Here is a 27,339-nt window from a genome sequence, read left to right as displayed (position 1 = left end):
GTGATTTGTAGTCCCACCACAGTGGCAGTCTTACAGTATATTGACTTAAACTCAGTCCTCAAAGCCACCACATCAGGTGTTTTCCCCTCCATCAAGGAGTATCAGGAGGGCTCCCCACCCCACATCAGATGGCTTTCGTCTCTATCAGGTGCACTCTGAGCCTCATGCTAATTGCACCATACAGGTCACTATCTTATCTGTGACTAAAGCATACAGATGGGACCATATACATCTATCCTCCGTGCGACACATATAGTGAGAACGCAGAGTGACTTGGTAGCGACGAGCATCTTTTCGTGCAAATCTTTCCCTTCAAATGGATCTTATTCACACAGCGATGCAAATAGGATGCACAAGCAGCTTCTCCTGATGAAAATGATCTGTGGCATGCCTATATTCTGTGTGCAACTGTGGGTGTATCTGCATGCAAAATGCTACATTACAGTGTCAGTGGCTGTGACGGCAGGCACCAAATTATGACTTGCCTCCGGGCGTCTGGGATGAATTTATGCCACTGTATGTACTAACGGGGAAATGGAAGAGCAGTGAGTCAGAGTATCAACTGTCACACTGCACCTGCACTGACAGTTACTAATTTCCTCACAGCACATTTTCATATATCATGGCCTCAAATGTTGGTCTGCAATGTAAAAAATAAAGGCTGCATATGTATCTCAAGGTCCATTCTTCAAACCAGGCAACGCCGGGTATCCCATCTAGTATTAAATGTATAAGCTCATCTGACTTAGATTCTTATAAATTCTACTTCATAATGTCACATCATTGGGGATACAATTATGAGGGGTAGCATAATAAAATTCCCACATATATTTTGATAATATATTTTAGTGTCCAGTGTTTATAGTAATACCTCATTAAATAGTGAGATGCAACATGAGCAGTGTTTCTTACCTCCATGTGTTGCTATAAGCAAACGTTTGGTTTGATTTACATGACAAAGTGTTCCACTGAACATCCCAGGTGAAGGTGAAACATATATTGATGTATTCCCAAGTAAGAAGGAGTTCTCAGAAGTGGCTTTAGCCATTAGCTTCACCAAAATGGCTCTTGTGCAAGTGCAATTTAGCAGCGATTCGTCGGCCATATTGCTAAATGCACGTTAAATATTCTCCAATATCCCCTTACTATCTTTATTCATATGGAGGGCAAACTAGCAGTACTGAGAAAAAATAGTTTTTTAAAATGTGATAAAATTTCTTCTAAGTACTATTTGTACTTACAGTATGACTACTTACATTTCTGCATTGGATCAAAAAAACCTGCACACAAACCAGGTGAATATAAGAGAGTGTGGTGGGGGTAAGATTGGCACAATTTCCCATTTTTACTATACAATGCCAGTGTCGTCATTACAAACAATGAATCCAATGTGTACTTATGTGTATACACTCCTATTAAGGCACTTTATATTACACGTCTATAATGAGGTGTCATGTGTGCATGTTTCCTTCTATTTCCATCAGTAACAAAGCAGTCGTGTCCTTATTCACCCAATGTTAGCAAGCGACACTTATAGGTAATATATGCGTTATCATTTCAGTGTCATGCTAATCTAATTATTGTATGCAAAGCATCAAAATTGATAAAATGCAAATAGAACAGTAAGTGAATGATCACAGAAAACATGAGCTTACTTATTTGCATATGTCTGTTCTCAGCACCATGATAAATAACATAATAATGCAGAATATGGGACTGTATACCATACCGTGTAAGATTGGCAGTACAGTGTACATTTGCTATCCACCTCTATACCCCGAGTACAGTTGTACATCCCATGTAGGATCAGCGGTAACGGGTCACAAGTGACAGGAATGCAGCGGGTCATGCCCCAGAGCCCTGTTTGCAGACAGTGTATTTTCAGGAACTTTCTGTAAAACAAATATGAACAGTCAACTCTTTAATGCGTCATTATGGGACTTATTCAGAGTCAGACTTAAATTCAATTTGAGTCTCTTTTCAGCCTTAAACTTCTTTTCGGAAGCCGCATCTGTTTTCTTTTTGTCTCAAGTTTGACTTGATACCCGCTAAGGCTAGGGGTCAGAGTTCAAGGGCTGGAATGGGCGTGGGCTCACAGAAAGGGGGCGTTGACTGCAGTGCAGTAGGGGCATGTTATGGACGTGTGGTTTCACGTGAAGACAAACATGGCTATCAAAAAAGTCTCAAATGCAGCCTCCTGGTGCGGTCTGAGCTGTCAGCTCAAACCCTGGAGTAAAGGTGCGTACACACTGGGCGATTAAAGTGGACGACTGAACGATAACGATATGATTCAGTCGTCCACTTTCTCGTCCATTTTTAACACCAAAACGATGAACGATAACGACGATGCGCGTTCCTGCCGGTCGTTCGTCATTATCGTTCATCGGGTAAACATGCAGGCCAACCTGACGATATGAACAGGTTGCTGCATGCATGGGAATGGGGGAGAGTCCCAGCGCTGAACGATATCGTTAAGCGGGTGTGCTCAATGTCATGAACGACATTGAGCACACCCTGCCGGGGACACACTAGACAATATCGCACAGGGAGCATATCGTCTAGTGTGTACGCTCAAGTGTAAAACTTTATAGTTATGACTGCAAAACTGCTGATGATTGGTTGCAACTGTGAAAAACACACCGATACGGTGTTCAAATTTAGTAACACAGATGTGTTTAAAAATTCATTTTACACTGCAATGAGCTCTCATTTCTGAGAAATAAAGCGTGATTCTTACACAATTGAGGAAGGAAAAGTTTGCACATATATTTTTCTTTATAAGTGCTGGGGAAAAGAAATTTTCTTTACGTCTGATTTGCGGAGCAATTCAGAAACTCCAAGCTACTTAGGTATTTTTTAGCTTGTCAGTCCGGCCCTTAACTTCAGTATATCTCTATAGTGTACTGTAGTTGTTAGCATTTTCTGTGCTGTCAGTGAAGCCTGGATGGCACCTCCAGTCGCCATCCAGTTTAATCTCAGCCAGATACGACGAGGGGTGGGATTCACAGCTCCAGTGTCGCAGATGGACTCACTCTAAATAGGTTGCAGAGATGACACTTTTGATTCAGAGGTGCCCGCTATTGCAGCCGCAATACAACCTCTGCCATAGCGCAGCTGCGTCTTTATGCCATTGCTGCAGCAGATGGAATTTGTACAGAGATGCCCAACGACTGTGGCACTATTCTGCTGCAATGCACATCAAGAGGATTGAACTCATCGGACGCACCTTTGGATGCATTCATGGCATTATCGGAGATTGCACCAGCCCTATGACAATTTCTCCATTTTATCTTAAGACACAATCACTGGCCGCGACCGCTCGCATCTGGCCAGCCGCCTCCCTGTTACCACCCAGAAATGCCCACTGAAAATGCCTCTTTATGGGGCAGATGTACTAAGCCTGGGAGAGTGGTAAAGTGGAGAGAGATAAAGTATAATCCAATCAGCTCCTAACTGCCATTTTTCAAACACAGCCTGTAACATGGCAGTTAGGAGCTGACTGGCTGGTACTTTATCTCTCTCCACTTTATCACTCTCCAAGGCTTAGTTCATCTCCCCCTATGGTGTCCAAATTCGTCCTGCAGGTCCCAGCAGTAACCATCGGGATATATGCGCTGTGCGACTCGGACGCATGTGCAGACTGAAAACCTCAATACTGTGTCCAACTCTGAATCAGGACCTAAGTTTCAGACCATCTCTAATGAAGGCCATGTATGAGCGTATTAATTATCTAAAATACAGTGAATGTGGTGTTGTTACGCCTGGTGACTTTGGGGCCTATTCATCATTACTTAACTATGTTTTTTTACAAACTTTTTCTGTAGTATTGTAACATTCATTAACCTGTAATGCAGGAGATATCACTGATGTTTCCTGGTTACATTTCTCCCCCGATAGTGGCCGCTGTCCCCACCAGCCCACATAAGAGGCATATTTGGGGATATGCCATGTATAATTATGTTGTATATCCAGAGAACATGCTACACTTACATGAACAAGCCCATCATGTACTTAACTTGCCTGATCATGTTCCGGCTCTCCTGGACTAAGAGTGCGTAAGTCTAAGGGCCGTATTCAATTAGAGGCGAAACGCTGTAATCGTCGAAAAAGTATCGCCGATTGCATCTTTTTGCCAGGTGGAAACTATTCGCCGTATTCAATTGCGAAGATTGCGAAGTAACTGCAATGTAATAGGTGAAAAAGTTTCGCCTATGAATACCCGGCGGAAAAAAATGCAGAATTGCGGTTTTGGGGTGCAAAGGTGCGGAAACCACTCTGCACCCTTTGGACAGTCCCCCAAAGGATAACTACGTAAAAAAAACTCAAAAAAAAAACAAGAGAAACACCCCCAAAAAAAGCACTTTGAAAATGGGGGGCGAAAAAGTACAGAGTGGGGGGTACAAACGCAAAAACTAGCGAAATAGACTTTAGAGGGGTCTGCAAGTATGTGGGAGGTGTATTTTTGATTGCAGGTGCTTGCTGAAGGTGTGCATTTTTAACGCTTTTTAAGACCTCACTTTTGCAATTTTTACCCATGCTTGCACCCATTTTCATGTACCCCAAATTTGCTGGGACTGCTAAATGCTATTCTTCATAACTTGTGCAAAGACGCTAATTAGCGGCTAATGAGAGCATTTAAGTACCCCAAATAGCTTCAGCAGGGCTATTCGGGGGCTACTACATTAATCATCAATGTTAGTGCACCTTTTGGGGGGTGTCAGGCTGATTTCCCCAAATCTGACAGCACTTTCGCCTGTTTGAGTTTCGCCGGGTCGCTTTTTCGCGTCCTTTGGAATCGAATACGGGGATAAGCAGGGACGCGCATGATACTTTTTCGCATGCAAAACCAGCAATGACGGCGGAAACTCCGGTATGCGAAAATTCCTGGAAATTTTCGCACCTAATTGAATACGGGGCTAAGATGTGCACAATGCTATATTGTATATGGATGCATTTTGGTGCGAATGCACTGTATGGAAATCCATATATTTATTTACACCACAAAAACTGGCGAATGCCAAACTCTAAATGACACCAATGATTCAAAAATAATAGGGAAGGAAGCACCATGGTGCGGGGGGAATGAAAAAAAGTTAAAGGAAATGTTCAACCTTGGATACCGTTGCCTCAATGATTTACCTCTGTTCAGCGAGGTCTGACACGACTATTTGTGTTGTAACACTTGGAAGTTTGGGGCCAGACCAACTAATCCGGTTTTGTTCCTGTTTGTGGAACATCTCTCATGTCATCACTAAAGAAGATGTTTTATACTAGGAGGTCTAACGGAAGGAGAGGCAATAAAGCCATCATCTAAGAAACACTGACGGCTTCTATTTATCTGGTCTCAGTTTCTTCACAGGTCCATTCTTTAATGGATAGTAGAGAAGCTGGTTCCCAAAACCAAGGAATCAAAGCCTTAGCCACATTAGCCAAATGGAAATGATAAAGCAGATTTTAAAATTTTTATTTGGTGACATGAAAAGAGTTTGAAAATACTAACAAGGTGCAGGGCCGAAGGGAATTTCATCTTGCTCCGGATGTACACATCGTGCTACGATCTATCATTGTAATCATCACACATCTGTCTGACCGGACCTGCAGCTGTGCGGCCAGCGATAGACACTCCAGTGCTGGCATCATAAAGTGCAGAACCATTACTCCTTCCAGTAATAAATATAAAAAGATCATCCAGCCACAATATAGCAGTAAAAAAAATAAATCCATAACAGGGAAAGTAGTTCCCAGGATTTTACTCCTTATGGATTTTTTGCCTTTTTATTGTGTCTGGATAAAAAAAAAAATTATATTACAGAAAACAGTGCGGGCCTCATAATTATTACAGCAGGCATCCCTGAGAGGCTGTGGTGTAACTCTTACAGGGTGCATACAATGTGTGACGGACCTGGAGTACTGCCTCCATTTGTGTTGTGTATAGATTGGACAGGAACAAATCTGCAGTTTAAACTACTCTGACACATGAATACACAGAACTATGCAAAACCACCTAATCTAATGCATTTCAGCGTAGACATGGGTGGATGGTGGAATGGCGCAAAGCAACCTATGCTACGGACTGGTGCCAGGGGACAAGAGGAGGTGACAGGACATGTAATTACTTCCGCTGGAGTTGCCTATGATGCTTACTGTATGCTTGGAATCATTGTCACTGTTTTGTAATTCTTTGTTTAAGGTTTGTGTAATAATTAATATTTTATACAGTCTTTCCATGTAGCTTATTTACAAACATCAGCTGCAGAATGTTTGCACTTGGCACAGCAAACACTGTAATAACAAGCGGCTTCATCGTTTCCTGTTCAACAACTATTATGTAAACAGAAGGAGCTACAGTATGACACCACTCAGAAGTGCTTAGGTCTAACGAGACAAAAAATGGGTTTGTAGAAGTAAAATAAGAAATATTACCAGGCTGGTTTGCCTTAAAAACAAATTGCAACCTTAAATTTAGCGGCTACATCGCCTAAAGCTCGCAGGCTGTTACAAATGAGTACTACACTGTTTTACTGTGGAGGGCAAAGTGGGTGGATTGCTGGGGACTTCAAGTCTGCTGCAGTCACATCATCAGTCAGTATGCGTTCGGCATCCCAGGGGTCGGGATGCCGATGCTTACATTACCGGCGCCAGAATACCAACGCTGGTTAGAATCCCGGTATCGGCATCCCAACCGCTGGGATGCCGAAGGTACGTAACGGGGTTGGGGGGAGGGTTATGTTTAGGGATTAGGCACTAGGGGGAGGGTTAGGGTTAGGCACTAAGGGGGGAGGGTTAGGTTGAGGATGCGGGGAGGGGGAGGTTAGGGTCAGGCACTAGGGGGGGAAAGGTTAGGGTTAGGCACCAAAAAGGGAGGGTTGGGGTAGGGAGAGCGGGAGGGTTAGCATACCAATCAACAAGTGTCGGGATGTTAACCCTGTCAGGATCCCGGCATCAGGTTCCTTACCGCTTGGATCCCGACTGTCGGTATTTCTTACCGATTCCCATCAGTCACCCCCTGGCCGACGTCCACCAGTACAGGGTGGCCGGTCATGGTGTGTGACTCTAGCATGATTTGATCTGACTGCAGGAATCTTTATTGGCATGGGCCCAACAATCTAAATGCCCTGGCACAACATAAACCTTAATCTGACCCTGGATGAATGTGAGCTGTATGATGTGTGTTATACAGCTTGACCTATTTTTCTAGAAATATGAAAAAAGATATATAACCAGCGCTAAAGATACAATTAAAAAATGATGGACGGTTATAAAAATGTAAACAAATATTTATTAAATCATCCAAAATCTGCGCTCTGCAATTTCATATGTAGGTATTCCTAATACTGAAGACACAAATCAATATAAACATGTTACTATCATAGAATAAATAGTAGACACCACTTGAATCCGTCCTGGGATAATTGATATAATGGAAATAAGAGTTCTCTCCTTATATGTCCCCAAAATTGATAGTTTTTTAGCAGCAATAAAGACTTTACCAAATTGATGGCTGAGGTAGCTTTAAGGGAAATCCTCTGGCATCCAGCAGGTCCACAGGGAGGGCTGAAGCAATCCACGAGGAATAATCCAATGCTGCAACAATAGTCATAGAAGGGAACAGAGAGTTCAAAATAAAAAATCCAAAAGGTCCAAGGAATCTGGAATGTGGGTCACAGGTCTCAACGCGTTTCGCTGAGCAATGAACGCTCAGCTTCCTCAGGAGTATATGATTCTAGGTCAGAAAATCTCCTTAATATACCCACTAGGTGATTGGGAAATTGTGAACACACGTCCATCATCATATTTTAATTGTATCGTTAGCGCTGGTTATATATCTTTTTTCTTCTTGACTCTTGTTGGGACTGACAACCCCTTTATCCTGCTGCTTTCTTGACAGTGTGTTATATTCTTTATTTTAGTATTATATTTCTAGAAATGTGTTACTAAGGGGTCTATTTAGTATTGATCAAATAATATTTGTGGGATATTCACCGAAAACACCACAAATATTAAGTATCCCAAGAATGTATGAAGGAGTCACCACAGCCCCCATTTCCAACAGCAGCCGCTGCCCATATAGGTTTCTATGGGGGTTGCAAAGCTGATAGATTTACCATGCTCTGGAAAAACGAAGCATAATGGAGTTTGGCCCCTGCAGCTGATGCCATCTTAAGGCAATGGCCGCCACACAGGTGAGGTTAGTAGAACACATATGCACAGGAGTCCCGAAAGAAGAGTGAAGAGAAACCCAATAATTGATAAATATGCCATTAAGCCTCTATGCCAGTGATTCCCAACCTCGGTCCTCAAGGCACACTAACAGTCCTGGTTTTGGCGATATCCAGGCTTGAGCACAGATGGTTAAACCAAAATAACTGAGGTACTAATTAAGGTCACCTGTGCTCCAGTATGGCTATCCTCAAAACCTGGACTGTTAGTGTGCCTTGAGGACCATGGTTGGGAACCCCTGCTCTATGCAGACCTCTCCATCCAGCATAGCGCCTTTTTTGTTTCTGTATCCTTCTCCCTTACCTCCTCCAAAGTTTTGATCATAGGTTTGACTCCAACCAACATGTGTGGTGTTTGTCAGTTATCCCCATGTTTTTGTTCGTTTCCTTCAGGTAATTCAATTTCACCCACACTCCAAAAAACATACCGGTAGCTTAATCGGCTGCTGACTCAAAGAGGACCCTAATTGTGTCGCTGGAGAATTTAGAATTAAAACGCTGGAGAATTTAGACTGTAAATCCAATGGACCTGGGATTTATGTGGATGATTACAAATATCCTCGGTGTAGGGCAGTAAATATATATTTACAAGTTGACCCACTGTTGATTAACATAAGGTACAGTTCTATTAAATATATGATAGAGTGGAAGTGAATGAGTTGAAGACAGCATTTGAGCGAAGTTACTATTGGCTGCCTGTGTACCTGAAGCACAGACAAGGAAAACTATATAAGATCACCGATACATCCAATACACATTCTTGGTAAAGAGTCTTGTGTCCTGAGTGAATTTGTGAACTGGTTTCCAGTCAATTAATAACTACTTCTGTTACCAATTATCCCTTTTAATCTGCTAAATACTTTGGTATATGTAATGGTCCTACAGTGTCCCACAAAATAAGCTGCTGGAATTGTGAAACAGATAATAGCTGCCCTTATGAGTACCAGGTTCATGAGTTTGAAGAAGCTAAAGTATTTGGGGGAAAATGAACAATGTCTTCGGTCTATGCTTTGCACTAGGTCTGTCTGACATGAGGATAGCTCCAAACATGTTGAGAGTGATTCATTTTCAGCATAAATGAGAGTGAAGTAGTAATTTTGACACATATGCAGGCAGTAGGCTTGGGAGGTGGAAAGTATGATGAATTATGTACATTAGTGTACAGTGGGAGTGGACAAAGGTTCAGATTTAGAAATATTAATTTTGCAGGTGTTGATATGACTCGAGTTATAATAACAGTTGGCTGTCTGTAAGGTTGGAAACATTTACATTAATGAAGAGTGTACATGGGATAACTGAAGGCGAGAAGGGTTTAGCCTAAGAACATAGGGCCTGATTCATTACGGATTGCTATTGCGATCGCAGCTGCAATTACGCATGCAGACCCACTGCGAAAATATGCTAATGTTTGCATTCGCACTGCCATTGCAGCCTAACATAAGGACACCCACTTCCCCCTACTCACATCCATAATACATTGCAAGTCTTCGAAACCATCGGTAACACTGAGTACCATCGGAGAATCACGCACAATTACAACAGCTCTGACCTTACTCAGGATTTGCTAACTACAGCGCCCGCAGTGAAAGCCCAATCTGCGTATGGCATCGCAGTGGATAATTTATGCACGCCTCTGTAACGGCGTTCAAATGCACTGTCAAGACTGCGTTTCACCGACCCCCCCCCCCCGTAACCACCCCCAAACGCCCACTTCCTGTCAGTCACTCTGCGATGGGTCTGCATAGTCACTGCGATCGCAGTGTGATCGCAGTGGAGCCTTCGCGCACGCGCACTGCTATGCATACGAATGCGCAGTACGCAACAATCATCCGTCTGCGTGCGTAATCACAGTTGCGATCAGTAATGAATCCAGCCCATAGTTATGTAATTGCTCTATGGCACTTGCAGTATATTGTCTGATAGATGTCCCATCCCTGACCTGTCCTCTACAATACTGGCGAAACTATTTAATCCTGTACTTTATTTACATACGTGAGCAATATAACAGGTTTATGAGAAATCAAAATAAGAAAAAAATCTATTTTTGATAGTAACCTCCTAGGCCGTCGTTCAGCAGCTTCTGCTACATGGTAGCCCGGCTTACACCTGTATCTGCACGTCGAACCCACATCGTGGTTGCCCTGCAGGCAGCGGAGTGTGAGTAGTTTGGCGTGGGTAATGGGCGTAGGAGCATCACATTCAATCTTGCAGTAGCCTTCAGGGAGAGACCAAAGACCATACCATGTACAGGTCACCCAATGACTCATTCCTGAGAGAGACAGAGAGAGAGAGAGAGAGAGAGAGAGAGAGAGAGAGACACAGAGAACAAAACATTTATTTCCCATCATACGAGCGTTGTGGCTTCATGACCTGCAATGTGAGTTGCTGACTGTTCTGTAGCATGGTTATACTTATACTATATGTGCCCCATCACTTTCACACTGGGCAGGGGCATCCTGTCCTCAGTGTCGGACTGGGGCATTTAGTGCCCATTAGGGAATTCAGTGGTAGGGGCCCCAGCTTCAGGGGTGTGCCACTGCCAACCATTATAAAGTACATCCAAAAAACAGGATCCTTTATAAAGTAAAGGACAGGGGTGTGTCAGGATGGAATGTGGTCAATGTCTGGGCAAAGGGGATGCTGGCGCCTAGACTACCGGCGCAGGGATCCCAACACCTGTCAGAATCCCAAAGGTAAATAGCGGGGTTAGGGTTAGGCACTAGGTGGAGGGTTAGGGTTAGGCACTAGGCAGGAGGGTTAGGTTTAGGGTGCAGGGGTTAGTTTTAGGCACTAAGGGCAGGGTTAAGGTTAGGCACTAGGGGGAAGGGTTAGGTTTTGACACTAGAGAAGGTTAGGTTTAGGCAGAGGGGAGGGAGTGTTAAGGTAGGGGTAGGAGAAGAGTTAGGATACCTATTGACAGGTGTCGATATCCTAACCTTGTCGGGGTATCAGCTTCAGGATTTTGACCACTGGGATCCCAAGCACCAGCATCCCGTACCCAAACCATCAGGACCACACACTCTGATTGGCAGAAGGGCTAATCTTGGTGTAGTTTCCAAAGAAACAAACCAATCACCCAAGTTCATACATGATCCTGCTCCACCCAGTTACTGACCCCTAGAGGAGAGGATGGGGCCCTCAGGCAGTGGGGCCCACTGGGGATTTCCCCTGTACACCTGTGGGCCAGTCCAATACTGCCTGGGTGGTATGCGGGGAGGTGTGGGTGACATGTGTATAGCATGCGGTGATGTTTCATTGCTATTCGGAAGGCATTTGGGGAGCATGTGACTTGGATAATAGTTCATATCCAGAGTGAGATGTACTGTACTACAACGTAGGCAAGTTCAAAATGCAAAAGCGCTAATACAGAATCTAAAACTAGACACTGTGGGAGAGATGGTCAGTTTTAGGGGATCTAGTCACATTGTCAGCAGTAACCATGTCGACATTCAAAAGGTCGACAGTAGAATGTCAACATGGTTCATCATGTTGAGTGGCACCATGTTAACATCCTCAGATGTCGAGATCTAAAATGTTCCAGATGTCGAGATCTAAAATGTCTCCAGGTGAAATATCGACATTCTCAGAATGGTGCTAGTTAGGGTTAAGCTGCGGGGGAGGATAGGATTAGGCTGCGGGGGAGAATAGGGTTAGGCTGCGGGGGGTGGATAGGGTTTGGCTGCGGGGGGGTGGATAGGGTTTGGCTGCAGGGGGGTGGATAGGGTTTGGCTGCGGGGGGAGGATAGGGTTTGGCTGCGGGGGGAGGATAGGGTTAGGCTGCGGGGGGAGGATAGGGTTAGGCTGCAGGGGGAGGATAGGGTTAGGCTGCGGGGGGAGGATAGGGTTAGGCTGCGGGAGGAAGATAGAGTTAGGCTGCGGGGTGATGGGGGCTTCATTCAGAGGCGGCCGTACGGTCTACGATCGCACGGCCGCCTCAATGTTTCTCCAGCGCGGATGCGCACGAGGGAGCCGGCTCCTTCGTGCGCATGCGTGAGACCCGCTACGACCGACATCGCTGGTCGTAGCGGGTCGCTTTCCAAAGGGGGCGAGCTGTCGATGTTGATTGACAGCTCGCCCCGTTTGGAAGGCGGGCCGGGGGGGTGACAGCCCAAACGGAGGCGTTCCCATGGAAACGCCTGCCGTTTGGGGGGAGGCCCCACTGACATCACTAGTGATGTCAGTGGAGAGCTTCCGGCTCTGACAGAGCCAGAAGCTCTCCGGGGCTTACGACAAGTGAGACCCTACCCTAGGGTCTCGTCGTAAGCCCCGATGGTCGCGATGGTCTATGACCATCGCGACCATCACCCTAGCGGTCATTAGAGCTGTGGGTGTAAACCCACAGCCTAACGACCAAAACAGAAGTGGCCGGTCAGGATGCAAGCGGCCGCCCAGTTTCTGAGCGACCGCTTACATCCTCCGACCGCCTCTGAATGAGGGCCTTGGTCACTAGGGGGAGGGTTATGATTAGGTATAGGCATAAAGTACTCACCAAAACTGCCTCTCCATAGGAGGTCTGCCATACCTCCCAACATGACCCTCTCCAGGAGGGACACAATGCTCTGGTCCTGGACTTCCCTGGTAAGAGGTGGGGCTGCAGCGCAGTTCAAAATTCAAATAGGGGAGCCACACCAATTGTCATTTCACACACTGCCCAACATCACTGGCTGGGACTCACTGGCAGTTGGTGCAACTCCCCTATTTGAATTTTGGACTGTACTGCAGCCCCACCTCTGGAGCCGCCACAAAACATAAATTACTAGGGAAGTCCAGGACCAGAGCATTGTGTCCCTCCTGGAGAGGGTCATGTAGGGAGGTATGGGACTGCACCAGAAGTGACAGTCACATAACCAACGGACTTGGAAGCCATAGGAACAAGGTAAGTAACCGCTGAGCCACCAGGAAAGTTAGGTCGTGCAAAGCATGCCGACATTTCTACCATGTCGTCATTCTCATGTCGACATAACAACTGGTGACATAACATACGAGGTTCTTTATTATGCATTATCCACAGTGGCTGAACAAATTTTAAAATCTATACAAATAAAATATACATTTATTTAGGGTGTGAAGTTTTTTTTTTTTTTAAATACAGTAGATCCATCAGAAAGAGGTAATTGAGGACTGCACAGGCTTGCAGAACAACAACAGTAGGTAAGGCAGCCAGAAATAGCTCTGGTCTGCATTGATGTAGAAGAGAGCAGGTCTGTAAGTATACTTATATGAGTAGATTACATGTATTTAATACAAATAAGATTTTAGTGGTCCTTCATGATACTGAGAATTTTCCTAGAGGCTAATGTCATACGCACTGTAGTGATCTCTGTGATCATTAAAACACAAGCACCCCAGGGCTGCAAAATACATGTTTTGAAAGTCTAAATAAATTGCCATTGTTTTGTTGCAATGTAAGTGATTAGCACACATAATACACTGCCATAACATGCAGTCAGTTATATTTCTACCTATTACTGTCCATTTACTGTCACTTCTATTACTGAAAAGATTTGTTTTTTTAAACAGTGTTTTTTAAACAGTTTTTTTTCACAGACAATAACACTGCAAGTACCATCAGGCTGTGACGTGGTTCTGCAATCAGGTGGAGCAGGACCACTGATCAACATGGGTGCTTGGTTCCTTTCTATAGAACCTATAGAAAGATTTGCCTATTGGTTAGCCAAGTGTCTGTGGAGGCTGACCACACCCCCTCTGGTGGCTGGTCACACACCTTAAGCATGGGCCCCTACCACTGCATTCCCCTGGAGGCCCTTCATGCTCACACACAATGACGCCGCGGCTGTGCTGTTAGCGCCCATCTCTCTATCAGCCGTTACACACACAAAGACGCCGCGGCTGTGCTGTTAGCGCCCATCTCTCTATCAGCCGTTACATACACAAAGACGCCGCGGCTGTGCTGTTAGCGCCCATCTCTCTATCAGCCGTTATACACACAAAGACGCCGCGGCTGTGCTGTTAGCGCCCATCTCTCTATCAGCCGTTATACACACAAAGACGCCGCGGCTGTGATGTTAGCGCCCATCTCTCTATCTGCCGTTATACACACAATGACGCCGCGGCTGTGATGTTAGCGCCCATCTCTCTATCAGCCGTTATACACACAATGACGCCGCGGCTGTGATGTTAGCGCCCATCTCTCTATCAGCCGTTATACACACAAAGACGCCGCGGCTGCGCTGTTAGCGCCCATCTCTCTATCAGCGTTTATACACACAAAGACGCCGCGGCTGTGCTGTTAGCGCCCATCTCTCTATCAGCCGTTACACACACAATGACGCCGCGGCTGTGATGTTAGCGCCCATCTCTCTATCAGCCGTTACACACACAAAGACGCCGCGGCTGTGCTGTTAGCGCCCATCTCTCTATCAGCCGTTACACACACAATGACGCCGCGGCTGTGCTGTTAGCGCCCATCTCTCTATCAGCCGTTATACACACAAAGACGCCGCGGCTGTGATGTTAGCGCCCATCTCTCTATCAGCCGTTATACACACAAAGACGCCGCGGCTGTGATGTTAGCGCCCATCTCTCTATCAGCCGTTATACACACAAAGACGCCGCGGCTGTGCTGTTAGCGCCCATCTCTCTATCAGCCGTTACACACACAAAGACGCCGCGGCTGTGCTGTTAGCGCCCATCTCTCTATCAGCCGTTATACACACAAAGACGCCGCGGCTGTGCTGTTAGCGCCCATCTCTCTATCAGCCGTTATACACACAAAGACGCTGCGGCTGTGCTGTTAGCGCCCATCTCTCTATCAGCCGTTATACACACAAAGACGCCGCGGCTGTGATGTTAGCGCCCATCTCTCTATCAGCTGTTATACAATCTAATCCAAATGATGTGTCATAAATAGGATTGTGCAGGTTTAGTAATTTTTACAGTGATCCTGTGAGTGTGGAAGCAAACTGAAACATAATTAATTATAATTAAGGATCCTTTTAATGAACATGCTTAAAACCTCAAGTATTTCTGATTAAGATTGTTTCTCATGAGTACATATTGTCCTAACATTTTTTAGTCTATAATTAAATAGTTTAACTCAAGTTCATAAAATGACTAGTCTAATGCAGAGGTTCCCAAACTCGTCCTCAAGGCAGCCTTATGCTGCATACACACGTAAAGATTTTCTGTCCAACCATCCAACTAGCTGATTGGTTGGAATGAAAATCTGGTAAGTTATGAAGGCAAATGACAATCGGCAATTTGCTCCCAAACGCAGGAAAATGGACAAAAACTGTTGTGTGAACAAATTGTTTAGATCAAACATTTAACAAACTTGTCTGAACGTCCATTTTCATCTGTTTTCTGGCATTTAGGAGCAAATTGCTGATCATCAGTTACTCCTATATGTTACCAGATTTTCATTCCAACCAATCAACTAGTTGGATGGTTGGACAGAAACTCTTTACGTGTGTACCCTACATAACTGTCCAGGCATTAAGGATATCCATTCTGGCTGGCTTAATTAAGTCCTAAGTCAATTTCATTTAACCATCTGTGCTGGATATCCTGAAAACATGGACTGTTAGGGTGCCTTGAGGACCGAGCTTGGGATCCACTGGTTTAATGTGTACATACCCCTTAATGATACTTAACCCACTTTTGTTTTGCAGGAATTGATATATTTACCTTGGAATTTTGCAGGAGGGAGGCAGGTAAAGAAGCAGCGTTTCCCTATGCCTGTCCCGTCAGGACAGGTGAAACTGGCATGGAATACAAGTGACAGTGCGGGGAGTCCACAATCCAGCGGCTCACAGGTGACGTTCATGTTCCAGTACCCCGCAGAGCATTTCAGAACTGCATCCTGATTTCAATGACAAAACAATAAAATGTAATTAGCAGAGATGAATCGTTGTATTTCATATTAAGTGGGTGTGCCAGCCAGGCCCGGGTTTTAGGAACCATTAAACAAAGCTAGCCCCAAGTCTAAGGGCCATAGAAGCGAAAAGTCAGTTGCTGGACTTTTCGCCATCATTGGAGGTTTTGGGTGCGAAAAAGTATCGGGCTCGTCCCCGCTTATCCCTGTATTCAATTCCAAATCAGCGAAAAATGGGACCCGGCGAAACTGAAATCAGCAAAGTTTTGTCAGATTTTGGGGAAATCAGGCTGACACCCCCCAAAAGATGCTCTGACATGGGGGATCACTCTGGATACCCCTGAATAGCCCTGCTGAAGGTATTTGGGGTTTTTAAATAATCTTAATCGGAGCTATATAGCATTTTTAAAGTGGTGAGGAATAGCATTTTGGAGGTTTTTTTGGGGAAAATAACTAGTCCCATCAAATTTGGGGTACATGAATATGGGTGCTAGCACATTTTGAAGTTGCTAATGTGAAGTTTTAAAAAGCGTGAAAAATCCACCTGCCGCAAACACCTGCAATAAAAAAAAACACCTGGGGCATACTTGGGGACCCCCCTGTAGTCTTTTTCACTAGTTTTTAAGTTTGTCCCCCAATTTTGTTTTCTTTCGCCCCCAAAACAAATGGACTTTTTTGGGGTGTGCTGAAGTCTTTTTTTTCTTATTTTTTTACGCAGTTATCCTTAAGGGAGCTGTCCCATGGGCGCTGGGTGTTTTTTATTTTCATTTGTACCCCAAAACCCCAATTGTGCACTTTTTTTCGATACCTATTCATAGGTGAAAACTTAACGGAGGTTTCTATGCAATGACTTTCTGCACCTGCGAAAAAGTTTTGCCGAAAACGGGTTATCGCAGCCTAATTGAATACAGCCCTAAGACGGCAGATTATTTCAGGACTTTTTATTTATTTGCTTATAAAAGCATTAATGGTTGACTGCATTTATTCATTTTATGCAGATGGTATATAAAGAACAGGGTGTAGGTAAAGAACTATAGAACTCTGTAGCAATGGGGTTTGGGGGACAAGAATGGTGGCCGGAGAGCGACAACGTAAAATACATAGAATTCAATTCCTAGGCTGGTGCTAATAGATAAATTAGGTGATACATTTTATTACCATACATTGCACATAGGGCCTGATTCAGAGTTGGGAATAGAGAGCGAGATATCACTTAACTGTGTACCTGGACAGACCATGTTGCAATGCAAGGGGTGTAAATGCATACATTTTTTTGCATGTAGTGTAAATACTGGCTGCTTTTGCATGTAGCTCACAAATACTGCACAGCTTTATTATTACACTGCACTTTAGATGTCAGTTTGGACACGTCCCTCCCAAATCTAACTCTCTGCACATTTTAAATCTGCACCACCTGCAGTGCAGCATGGTTTCACCAAGATGATCAGTTGAGAGATCTCTCTCTATTCTCAACTCTGAATCAGGCCCAAAGTTCTATATACATGAGCAAACAATATGCTGTATGTATACATTTATGTTTAATATTACATTGTTTTTCTATATTGTGTATTATCCAAACTGAATGGAAATAAAAACAGTGCGGCAAGTAATACCCCTTTTACACCAGAGCTAAAACCCCGGGTTATTGCAGGGCTAACCCGGGTAGCTCCTTGGTGTAAAAGGGGAAAGTGTTGGATTGCCGGGTCGAGTGACCCGGAATTCCAAACCAGGTAAGTTGCAGGGTTTAACACGGGAATGACCCGTGAAACCCTGCAGTGTGAACGGCACGCTCCGGGTCACGATGACCTGGAGCACGCCGCATGCAGGCCGATTGGTCTGGCTTCAGTGGCGCTTGGAGACGACGTTATCTCCAAGCATCCACTTCAATGCCGGAAAAGCCGGTTCACTGCAGACCCAGCTCAAGTGTGAACGGCGCCAACTCAGGAATATCCTGGGTCGGTGGCGGGGAGATTCCGGGTTTGATCCGCGTTGGAACTCTGTTCCAACTCCGGGTCGGACCCGGAATTTCTGTGTAAAAGCGGTATAAGTAAGATTGCTAATTTAATGGAGGCAAAAATTTATATTTAATGTTAAGGGGGGTATTTGGGACGTTACAGAGCAGAAGAGGCATGAGAACCTTACAGAGACCATCCACACTTTGCTGCTATTGCAAACATTGAGTGGTTGGCAGTTAGGTGAAGGATGTAATACTCAAACTGATTCTCATGTTTAAGCTGTGAATGTTCTAATTTAATGCTCTTATGGAATATAGGCTGTAGCTACATTCACCTCAAACTAGATGCTGGCCTGACACATTGCGATGTATTGCGATGCATTTGCTGTTAGAGAGATCTGGAAGGCACACCTGTCTCAGATCCAGTAGTTTGGAGGATGACACATTGGGCAAAATTTACTAAGCGGCGGTTTGACGGCGGTTTCTATTCTGTTCTAAACCCCGGCGGTTTGGTGGCGGTTTCTATTCTATTGTAAGCCCCGGGGGTTTGGTGGCGGTTTTGCAGTGGCTTCTAAATGACAGCCCTGTTCTATGCTATTCTAAAATGTGTTTGATGGCAGTTTTGCAGTGGTTTTGGCCTTAGTAAATCTGCAGAAAGCAAAACCGCCACCAAACTACAGTCAAAACACATTTTAGAATAGAATAGAACAGGGCTGTCATTTAGAAACCACTGGAAAACCTCCACCAAACCGCCGGGGTTTAGAATAGAATAGAAACCGCCGTCAAACCGCCGCTTAGCAAATTTTGCCCAAAGCCTGGTGTGACAATCTGGCAGCAGGCCTTACCACCCAATTAATATCTTGTCACATCTGGCCAAGCTTTGGTTGACTTGGACAATTGCCTATGAGTTAACGAGGTAAGAAATTTGTGGGCAGTAAATTCGTGATGTGTATGTCCAGTTTTAATCCACAATATGCAATAGAAAACAATAGGTGCTCCTGCTCTGGTGAATCAACACTCAAATGTGAACTGATAAGATGCTCAGGACATTTATTCATACTAAAATCCCTAAAATGTTGGTATAAATATTTAGTGTTATTTAAACATTATGGGACTTATTCATCAAGCTGATTGATTCTGTTAAAAATGTGTCAAACAGTAGTTTATGCACCCATTCAGCATTGCTGTAAGGCAGGAGATATCACTGATGTGGCCCCCCTCCCATACACTAGTATGGGGACCTACTTTCATCAAACTACAAAAACTTTTTGAAGTTTGACTGCAGGAACTGATGCCATTTTCAGATGATGTTCGTTCCCACAGTCTTGCGGGGTCAAACCAATAAGTGTAAACTTTCAGAGCAGTTATTCCTGCACAGGAGAAATATTGAACTGCCCCAGTTGTTTGGTATCACGGAATAGTTGCCGACAAACTGGCATTGTGCAGCATGGGACAGCGCTACGATGCGCACAAATTGCGTCAACTGCTCCCCCCAAAACGCCCACTTGTATTGTATTAGTGGGCGTCTGCGCGGGGGGAGTGCAGGTGGGTGGCATTTGGCTGAGAGACTTGCCAACTCTTCCGGGTGGCCGGGAGTGCGTTCCAGGAGCCTCCCAGCCAGTGGCAAATGCAGGATTTCCAGAGGGGGGTTTCCAAAAGCTTAATTTTAGAGTGAGTGTGGCCTGTCAATGAAGAGGGCAGAATTAGTACAGTACTTAACCATCTTTAATAAGCGTCATACAAAGTGTATTGTGTGTAATAATTACAGCATATAGAGGACCAGCTATCACAGTAAGCCATTAGATGCGGCAGTAGGGCCATCCTGCCTGAGCTGAACGTATTTATTTTAGGCACCATTCCAGAGCATGGGAGCAAGTCTGGGAGCCTGGAGGAGCAGCAGGAGAACCTAGCACTGCCCTGGACATACTGTATAGGTACATATTGGGCTTTATAGCAGTTCTTCTCTAACAGTGCATGTTTTCCAGATCTTCTAGTTGGTGCACAGGTTATTTAGTACTAGCTGATACATGTTAAAAGATCCATAGGTGGTGCTAATTATTTCATTTGTGATACCGAGAAGAACATGCAGCACTAGTAACAATCTATTATATTACTGTGGTCAAGGTATGGGCTGGGGAGGAGGGTTTCCAGGCAGACGGAAACCCCCCCGGCATTTGCCTATGCTCCCAGCAGTTCCGGGAGAATAGGTAAGAATGTATCACGGTGAGTTTGATATCAAAGTACAAAGGATCTGACTGGGTACAATCATGAATATGCCCCTAAGCAGTGGCAGCTCCAGTGGTGGGGCTGCAGCGCAGTACAAAATTCAAATAGGGGAGCATTGTTCTGGAACACGTCTACTACTTATTTGGGCACACTTCTGATACAATGTATAAAGAGTAAGTAAAAAGTAGTTATAGACTCATTGTGCTGATACCGAGATTTACGCAGTGCCGATATTTACGCAGATCGAGCCATTGTTTGCCATTGCACATGTGCGAATGCCGCACTGTGCATGCACAGCGATTGTACTGTGATTACGCTGGCTTAGAGGATTCACGTGCAAACTGAGTGACAGGTAGTCAGAGTTTGGTGGAGGTAACAGGGGGGGCGTGGTTAGGCAAACACAGGTGTGTCTGACTGTTTAAACTCCGCTTCATGGCCGTGCATAAATTAGCCACTGCAATCTCCTTCGCAGCATGAGAGTTCTCAGCATATCAGGAGAGACGCAGTGTTTGAGCAGGTCAGACTTGCCGCACATGCTACGATGTTACCGATGTTTACGTTGCTGTACAGTACGCCGTTGGATGGATATGAGAAGGCGTCCCTATGCTCGGCTAAGCTTTGGAAGGCATTAGCATATTTTGGCAACTGCGATCCGTAAAAAAAGATTACAGTTGCGATTGCATTAGTGTAAATCTCGGAATCAAACCCTATGTCCAGTAAGCGGGATAGTAAAATAAAGATTGGCAGCTAAAACAATGTGAGACTGTAGCTTTGGCTCATGTAATGATCTATTTTACCATATACACTAATTTACTGACATTTTCAAGCTGTACCATTTCAACATGGAGGATCCTGTCTTACCTGTATGATTTTACGTCCCGCCTTGCTGACAGCATAGAGAGCATGACCCTCGGCACATGTCACTGAGCACTGGGCTTCTCCATCCAGATCTGTGGAACAATCAGTGGACCCATGTGCCACATGCAATGGGGAACACGATCTAGAGTATTCATTGGAAATGTCAGTTACTAAAAAATGATAACTCTGGAGGATCCATTAAAGCCTAGGTAGCCGGCAACCCACTGAGGAAATATAGAATAATCAAAACCCTTTTCCTTTAAGAAAAATCATCCAGTACCTGCAACTCTTCTCAATGGACTGTTGATTTGCCCCCATGCCTGGACGGCTGATGTTAGCTGGAGACCTTAGGGCCACTCCAAGCACGCCAATGACGGAGGAGGAGAACTCCAGGGTGAGTGATGCTGCTTTGTACATAGGACTCCTGGGACTTTGAAGTCCACTCAAAACCACAGGATTGTTCTGACATGACAGCTCGTGAGTTCCTAGGAAACAATTGATCAGCTTTAGCTGGAGGTAATTCCTTGTACACGCTTAGGGTTTATGGGCCTGATTCACTACCGCACACAACTGCGATTACGCACACAATCGGCCGATTGTTGCGTTCTGCGCATACATATGCATCGCAATGCGCGTGCATTAACTAGCTTTTGCGATCGGGACTGGCTACGCAGACCAATCACAGAGTGAATGACAGGAAGTGCTGTTTGTGGGTGGTAATACAAGGTGGGCGTCCTTATGTAGTGCTGAGTTTGCATTGCGATGGAAATGGATTAGCATACTTTCGCAGTTGAACTAGGTGCGTACACAATATTGTGATCCGTAATGAATCAGTCCCTATGTCTGAATGGAGGCAGGTTTTATTGGTAGAACCTATTGGCATTGGTAGGTGTCAGCAGATGTGTGATGGAGGTTAGCCCACAGGAAGATGTTTTACCCAGGTCATGGTTTATTAACCATCAGGAACAAGCAGGTATGCAGGGTATATGCAGTATGGTATGCAGTGCACACACGGTTAATATACAGCAGAGATACTGTATATATATATTGTCCCCGTATGTAGGAGAGACTCGGAATATGACCTATTACTATGGAGGATCAATACAGCAGAGTGGCCATCAACCTTAGATGGTTAGCAATCACTGATAGTCTGATGGCGATGTTGAGTGTTTCACCATTGATGGGATGCCATCGATGGCAAAACATCAGTCGGTGATCCTGATGGTGAGCGCCGGCCCCACTATGTGCAAGCGCATAGCCAGTGATTAATTACTGATGGTGAAATATCATACACCATTGATGGTCATCACTTACATAAGACATGCGGAGAAGCTGTGCATGCGCAGTAGCGCATAATTGGGGTAATTCAGCTTCGGACAGAATTGCAAAGCTGCATCCTGTCAGCTTTGCACTTCCGTCCTTCCTAATATGCAAATGCAGCATGAAATGTAGGACACTCCCTAATTGCGATCCCAGCACTGCAATCAAGGTTGCAGGCTGGGATCACCATCGTGACCATCGTCCGAGATGGTGAACGGCGCCGGGCCGCCGGCCAGGACATACACTTATCACCTGGATGGCCAGGTGAGTCCAGGTGATAAGTGTATGTCCTGGAGGGAGGGGGGCGGGACACGGCAGAGGGGGAAGTGCCGAAGCACATGCCTATGGGTAACATTGTCGCACGCCCATTTCAAGGATGTTCAAACGGACAGGCACCACCCCCACACACTCATGGTCTATCACTAACTCTGTGATGGATAAATATCTGTGTGCGTAATCACAGTGCGATCGCCGCATATGCGCAGTGCGGTGCATATGCATACACAGTACGTAACAATCGGCCAATCTGCTTTACGCAGACGCAGTTGCAGTTGCGATCCATGCTAGGGTACGGAGGTTACACGGAGAGACAGCACATACATTTGCCTAGATCTTTCCATTAGGAGGAGCTAAATTTTGCACTCCTTCAGAGTCAGACAATGTCATTGTGACCCAATAGGCCACACTCTTACCCATAGCAATGGGCACAACAGGCTCATGAAGTCACAAAATGGCATTTACTTTGTGGCAACACATCATCTGTGACACAAAAGACGCTACAGTATTTGTTGTTCTCTGTTTAGATAACAATTTTGAACAAGCACTTGATTCATTCATGTCAGCTGTACAATAAGTGCTGATACAGTGTGATTTATTGTGTACATCTAATGATATTGATTTGGTTTTTTGAATGCACTATAGCCCGACATGTAGACAGCAAAAACAATAAATAACTCTCTTTTAGAACAATAAACGAGAATATTTGATCTCTTACAGGATAACTGTATTGTACCAAATATTTCTTGGTTCATCCTTCATGTTCCTCTGAAATTTCTTAGCAATCGGAATAAAAACAATTAGAAAAATTTGAGACCAGTAACAGCAGTCTGAACAGAGAAAACAAAGAGTTTACAATCCAGAGATTACATTATTAAATATCCTAATTTTCCAATTAGTGACAAAGTAAGTTACATGGGTCTCTCCGGCACTGGCGTAACTACATGTATCAGCATGCCATGCCAGCTACTTAGGAGGGATACCAAGTCTGTATTAGTGCATGTTGTTTTGAAGGTGGCTCTCACTCTTGGGGTTTATTCATTAAGAACCCCCAGAAAAGAAGATTTATGGTTGCTGATTACTGCAGTGATAGAAATTCAGGTATTTACAAATATATAAAAATTCTCCAGGGCAGCTGAGCGATGTTTTTGGCGACACTGGCCGCCAGTGATAAGAGTAGTTACCACATGCTAAGCCAATTAGGTGCCAGGAAGCACAAGCATCAGTCAGCTTACTGGTTCTCGCATACGCACTGGACTTGGGTAGCCCTCAGAAGTATGTAGTTCGGTGGGGATGCTGGGGCTCAGAATCTCGGAGCCAGCATCCTGACAGCTGACATTGGGCATACGTATTGGGCTTAGGAGGAGGGTTAGGTTTAGGGGTTAGGCACTAGGGGGAGGGTTAGGTTGCGGGGCGGTAGGGTTACATTTAGGTAAGGTTAGGGTACTTACTGGCAGGTGTCGGTATTGTGGGCCTGTCGAGATGCCGGCATCGGGATTCTCACCACTGGGATCCTGGGGGCCGGCATCCCGTACCCAACTCCTATCAGAAGACAGTTGCACATGGGAAAGCATTGCAGAATATGCCAAGGGAAGATGATTGCTTGCGCCTTGCGCTAGTTAGCAACAGCCTTCACTAGAAGGGGTATTTGATAAATAGCCAAATGCCTTAAAGTGTGAAACAGGCAGGGCCATAATTAAAGGGTGTGCAAGTAGCGCTGCTGCCCAGGACACAAGGCCCTGCGGACTGCATCCATTGCTCCACCATAGCATCTGCATTTGGCTAGTAGAGCTGCTACATACCAGCTACCCAGAGTGTCCAAAGAACCCTGCAGCCTGAAAAGCCACTCAGAGCAGATGCTGCAGGCAGTGCGACTCTTACTGGTGCCGGTTGCCCTAACCCATGGCCGTAACTAGGGTGGTGCGACATGTGCCACCGCACAGGGCACCGCAGGGCAGGGGGCGCTGCTCGGGGCTGTCAGTTCTCAATTTTCTGTTTATAATCATTCTCACTTGTAGCTTCCTTTTCTTTTATCCCCCGGCATTTCCTAACCTGCCATTTCACCTCCTTGGCCAACCCCCCTCCATCTGGCCACCTCCCCAATACCTTCACACATCATCTTTTATTTAACACACAGATTTCAAAATACTGTCATGCCCGGGTCTCAAACCTATCACCTCTCACATGGCAGTCGGTTGTTACCAGCATACCTGGAGTACCTTTGCCTGTGAGTTCAGCTACCAGTGCAGGGTACATATACGGATCTCCCCACTACTGATATTGCTGCATATACACTACAAACAGCGCTCTTTCTATACCATCAGTCGGTGGTCTACACTGCCGGCTCCAGGCTTATGCACGGCTGTTCTGATGGACATATCCTGCTGCAGGTGCAGCTTCACCAGCCCTATCCTACATATAGAGCTTGTGAGCTATCCCGCATAATTACTGTGTATCATCACTGCATCCATTACATTCACACTGTTTAGCAGTGACACCTGGATAACAGTGGTACAACTGGATTGGTACCCCTTCATTGTTATATGGGACAAATCAAATGCGTCATGCCCCTTCCCCATGAGGCCACACCCTTTTACAGGTGAGCATCTTACCTGTATGTCCCTATTTAAAAAATGGGGAGGGGAGGAGCGCCAATGATCTCCCTGGTCCAGAGCACCAAAATGTCTAGTAACGGCTCTGGCCCTGCCCAGGGGCGCCGAGAGGGGGGGGGGAACGGGTACAATTTACCCAGGCCCGGGCTTCCAGAGGGGTCCGGCGGGGGCCCGGGTCCGGCGCCGCCCCCCCTCCCTCCTCACTATCTCCCAGCACACAGCGTGTGCTGAGATGCAGTGGGAGATTGCTGTGGCTGCTGCTTAGCAGCCGCGAGCAATCTCCTATGCCTGAGGGGGGGAGCGATCACACTGATCGCGCCCCCCCTGGCTCGCAGCGCCCCCATCCCCGGCATGCAGCGCCGCAAATGATACTATTTTTAAACTTTTTTATTCAAGGAGGCGTGGCCACGCCTCCCGCGATTAGGCCATGCCCCCTCTTTACCGGGGCCCCCGCAGCGCTCTCAACGGCTCTGGCCCTGCCCCTAGGTTTGACGTAATGCTATCACATGTGTGGGGTGGGCTGACAAAGGAGGAAAATCACCCTGATAAGTCACTGTTGCCTAGATTTATGACTTTTTTTGAGCTTTGGAAAAATAGACCCAATGACAACTCATTGTATAGCTAACATTAGTGAAAAAGTTGCAAGTAATCCATTTTATTTTGTTGAAGCGTTCACTGAGTAGACAGTATGGATGGTACAACAATCATTTAAAGGTTTCTTTGTAATTGCTAATCTATTCCTTTTAGTATTTAACTTATACTACTGTCTTCTTGGAAGCGTTACACTATCACAGAATTGACAATACATTTTGGCTGTGAGCCTCTGCATCGATGCAGAAACTCTGTGATCGCTCTATAGCTACTTTTCTCTATGTGAGTCATAAATTCTAGTATTCTTGGAATAACCCGTTAGCATCATGATCAGGAGTATACAGTGTCATATCAGTATATCACATTTTACCAACAAAAAAAGCTTAAATCTTTGAGACTAAAATACCGTAAATGTCCATAAGTTGTCTGCAAAGCCAGAGGTGGGTTCCAGAATCCCCAGATTGCCATTAGTCTTGTTTTACGAAAAGTAAGGTCCACACTACTGCATTAGTCTCTATAGTTAACCTGTCCTTATATACATCCCCACAATGGTCCCTTACCAGATCTGAATACACAGCACCTGTATGTTTAGCAGCAAAATATAGGGCCTGATTCCGCAAGGATCGCAACTGCGATTACTCACGCAATTGGCCGATTGTTGCCTTCTGCGTATGGGTATGCATTGCGCTGCGCGTATGTGAACTACCCACTGTGATCAGGACTGCGATCGCAGTGACTACGCAGACCCATCACAGAGTGATTCACAGGAATTACTGTTTGTGGGAGGTGACGGGGGGGGGGTGGTCAGGGAAATGCAGATGCGCCAATGCTTTTAGATGCCGTTGCATGGGTGTGCATAAATTATCCTCTGCGATGCCGTACATAGCCTGAGTACTCATAGCGTGCGACGAGGTTAGCTATTCCTGAGTAAGGTCAGAGCTTGTACAAGTGTGCGTGAGGCTGCGATGGTACTCCATGTTACCGATGGATTTGCCGTCTTGCTAAACATTACGGATGTGTGTAAGGTAAAGTGGGCGTCCTTATGTAGTGCTGCGATGGCATAGCGATCGCAGTGGATTGGCATACTATCGCAGTGAGACTGCGTGCGTAATCGCTATTGCATTCGTAGTTGCGATCTGTAAAGAATCAGGCCCATAAGTCACAGAATACGATTCATACTGCAAATGATTTATCAATAGTACTGAAGGCAAAAAAAAAATATTTAATTTATAAAAAAAAAATATGAAATAATATATTTACAGTGCTTTAAGAAAGTAATAATAGTACATATTGTTTACATTTATATATTTGGTGAGGAAAATTGATGACTTTACACAATATTATTTTGCAACCATTGAAGGTCTTTGGCCCTGATTCAGCAAGAAACACAATTGCAAAGCTGCACGCAGGCAGCTTTGCAATTGCGTCCTTGCAATAATGCAAATGCGG

The 27,339-nt window shown here is 45.2% G+C and overlaps 1 protein-coding gene across 2 annotated transcripts in view; it reads right to left on the bottom strand.

Annotated features, from left to right (window-relative positions):
- Positions 1 to 27,339, bottom strand: part of PAPPA2 (pappalysin 2) — a 303,379-nt gene that overhangs the window by 43,701 nt on the left and 232,339 nt on the right. For both annotated transcript variants that reach the window (XM_088461902.1, XM_088461901.1), the window contains exons 14-18: positions 21,372 to 21,576; positions 21,095 to 21,233; positions 15,867 to 16,041; positions 10,275 to 10,488; positions 1,730 to 1,892 (exon numbers count right to left, since the gene is read on the bottom strand). In XM_088461902.1, the coding sequence (XP_088318028.1) occupies positions 1,730 to 1,892; positions 10,275 to 10,488; positions 15,867 to 16,041; positions 21,095 to 21,233; positions 21,372 to 21,576 (896 nt within the window). The remainder of the gene's footprint in view (positions 1 to 1,729; positions 1,893 to 10,274; positions 10,489 to 15,866; positions 16,042 to 21,094; positions 21,234 to 21,371; positions 21,577 to 27,339) is intronic.

This window comes from Taudactylus pleione, unplaced genomic scaffold, assembly GCF_031769625.1.
Source record: "Taudactylus pleione unplaced genomic scaffold, aTauple2 ptg001123l, whole genome shotgun sequence".
Classification (NCBI taxonomy): domain Eukaryota; kingdom Metazoa; phylum Chordata; class Amphibia; order Anura; family Myobatrachidae; genus Taudactylus; species Taudactylus pleione.
The sequence above is the reverse complement of the archived record's forward strand: the minus strand, read 5'-3'. Positions and strand labels throughout refer to the sequence as shown.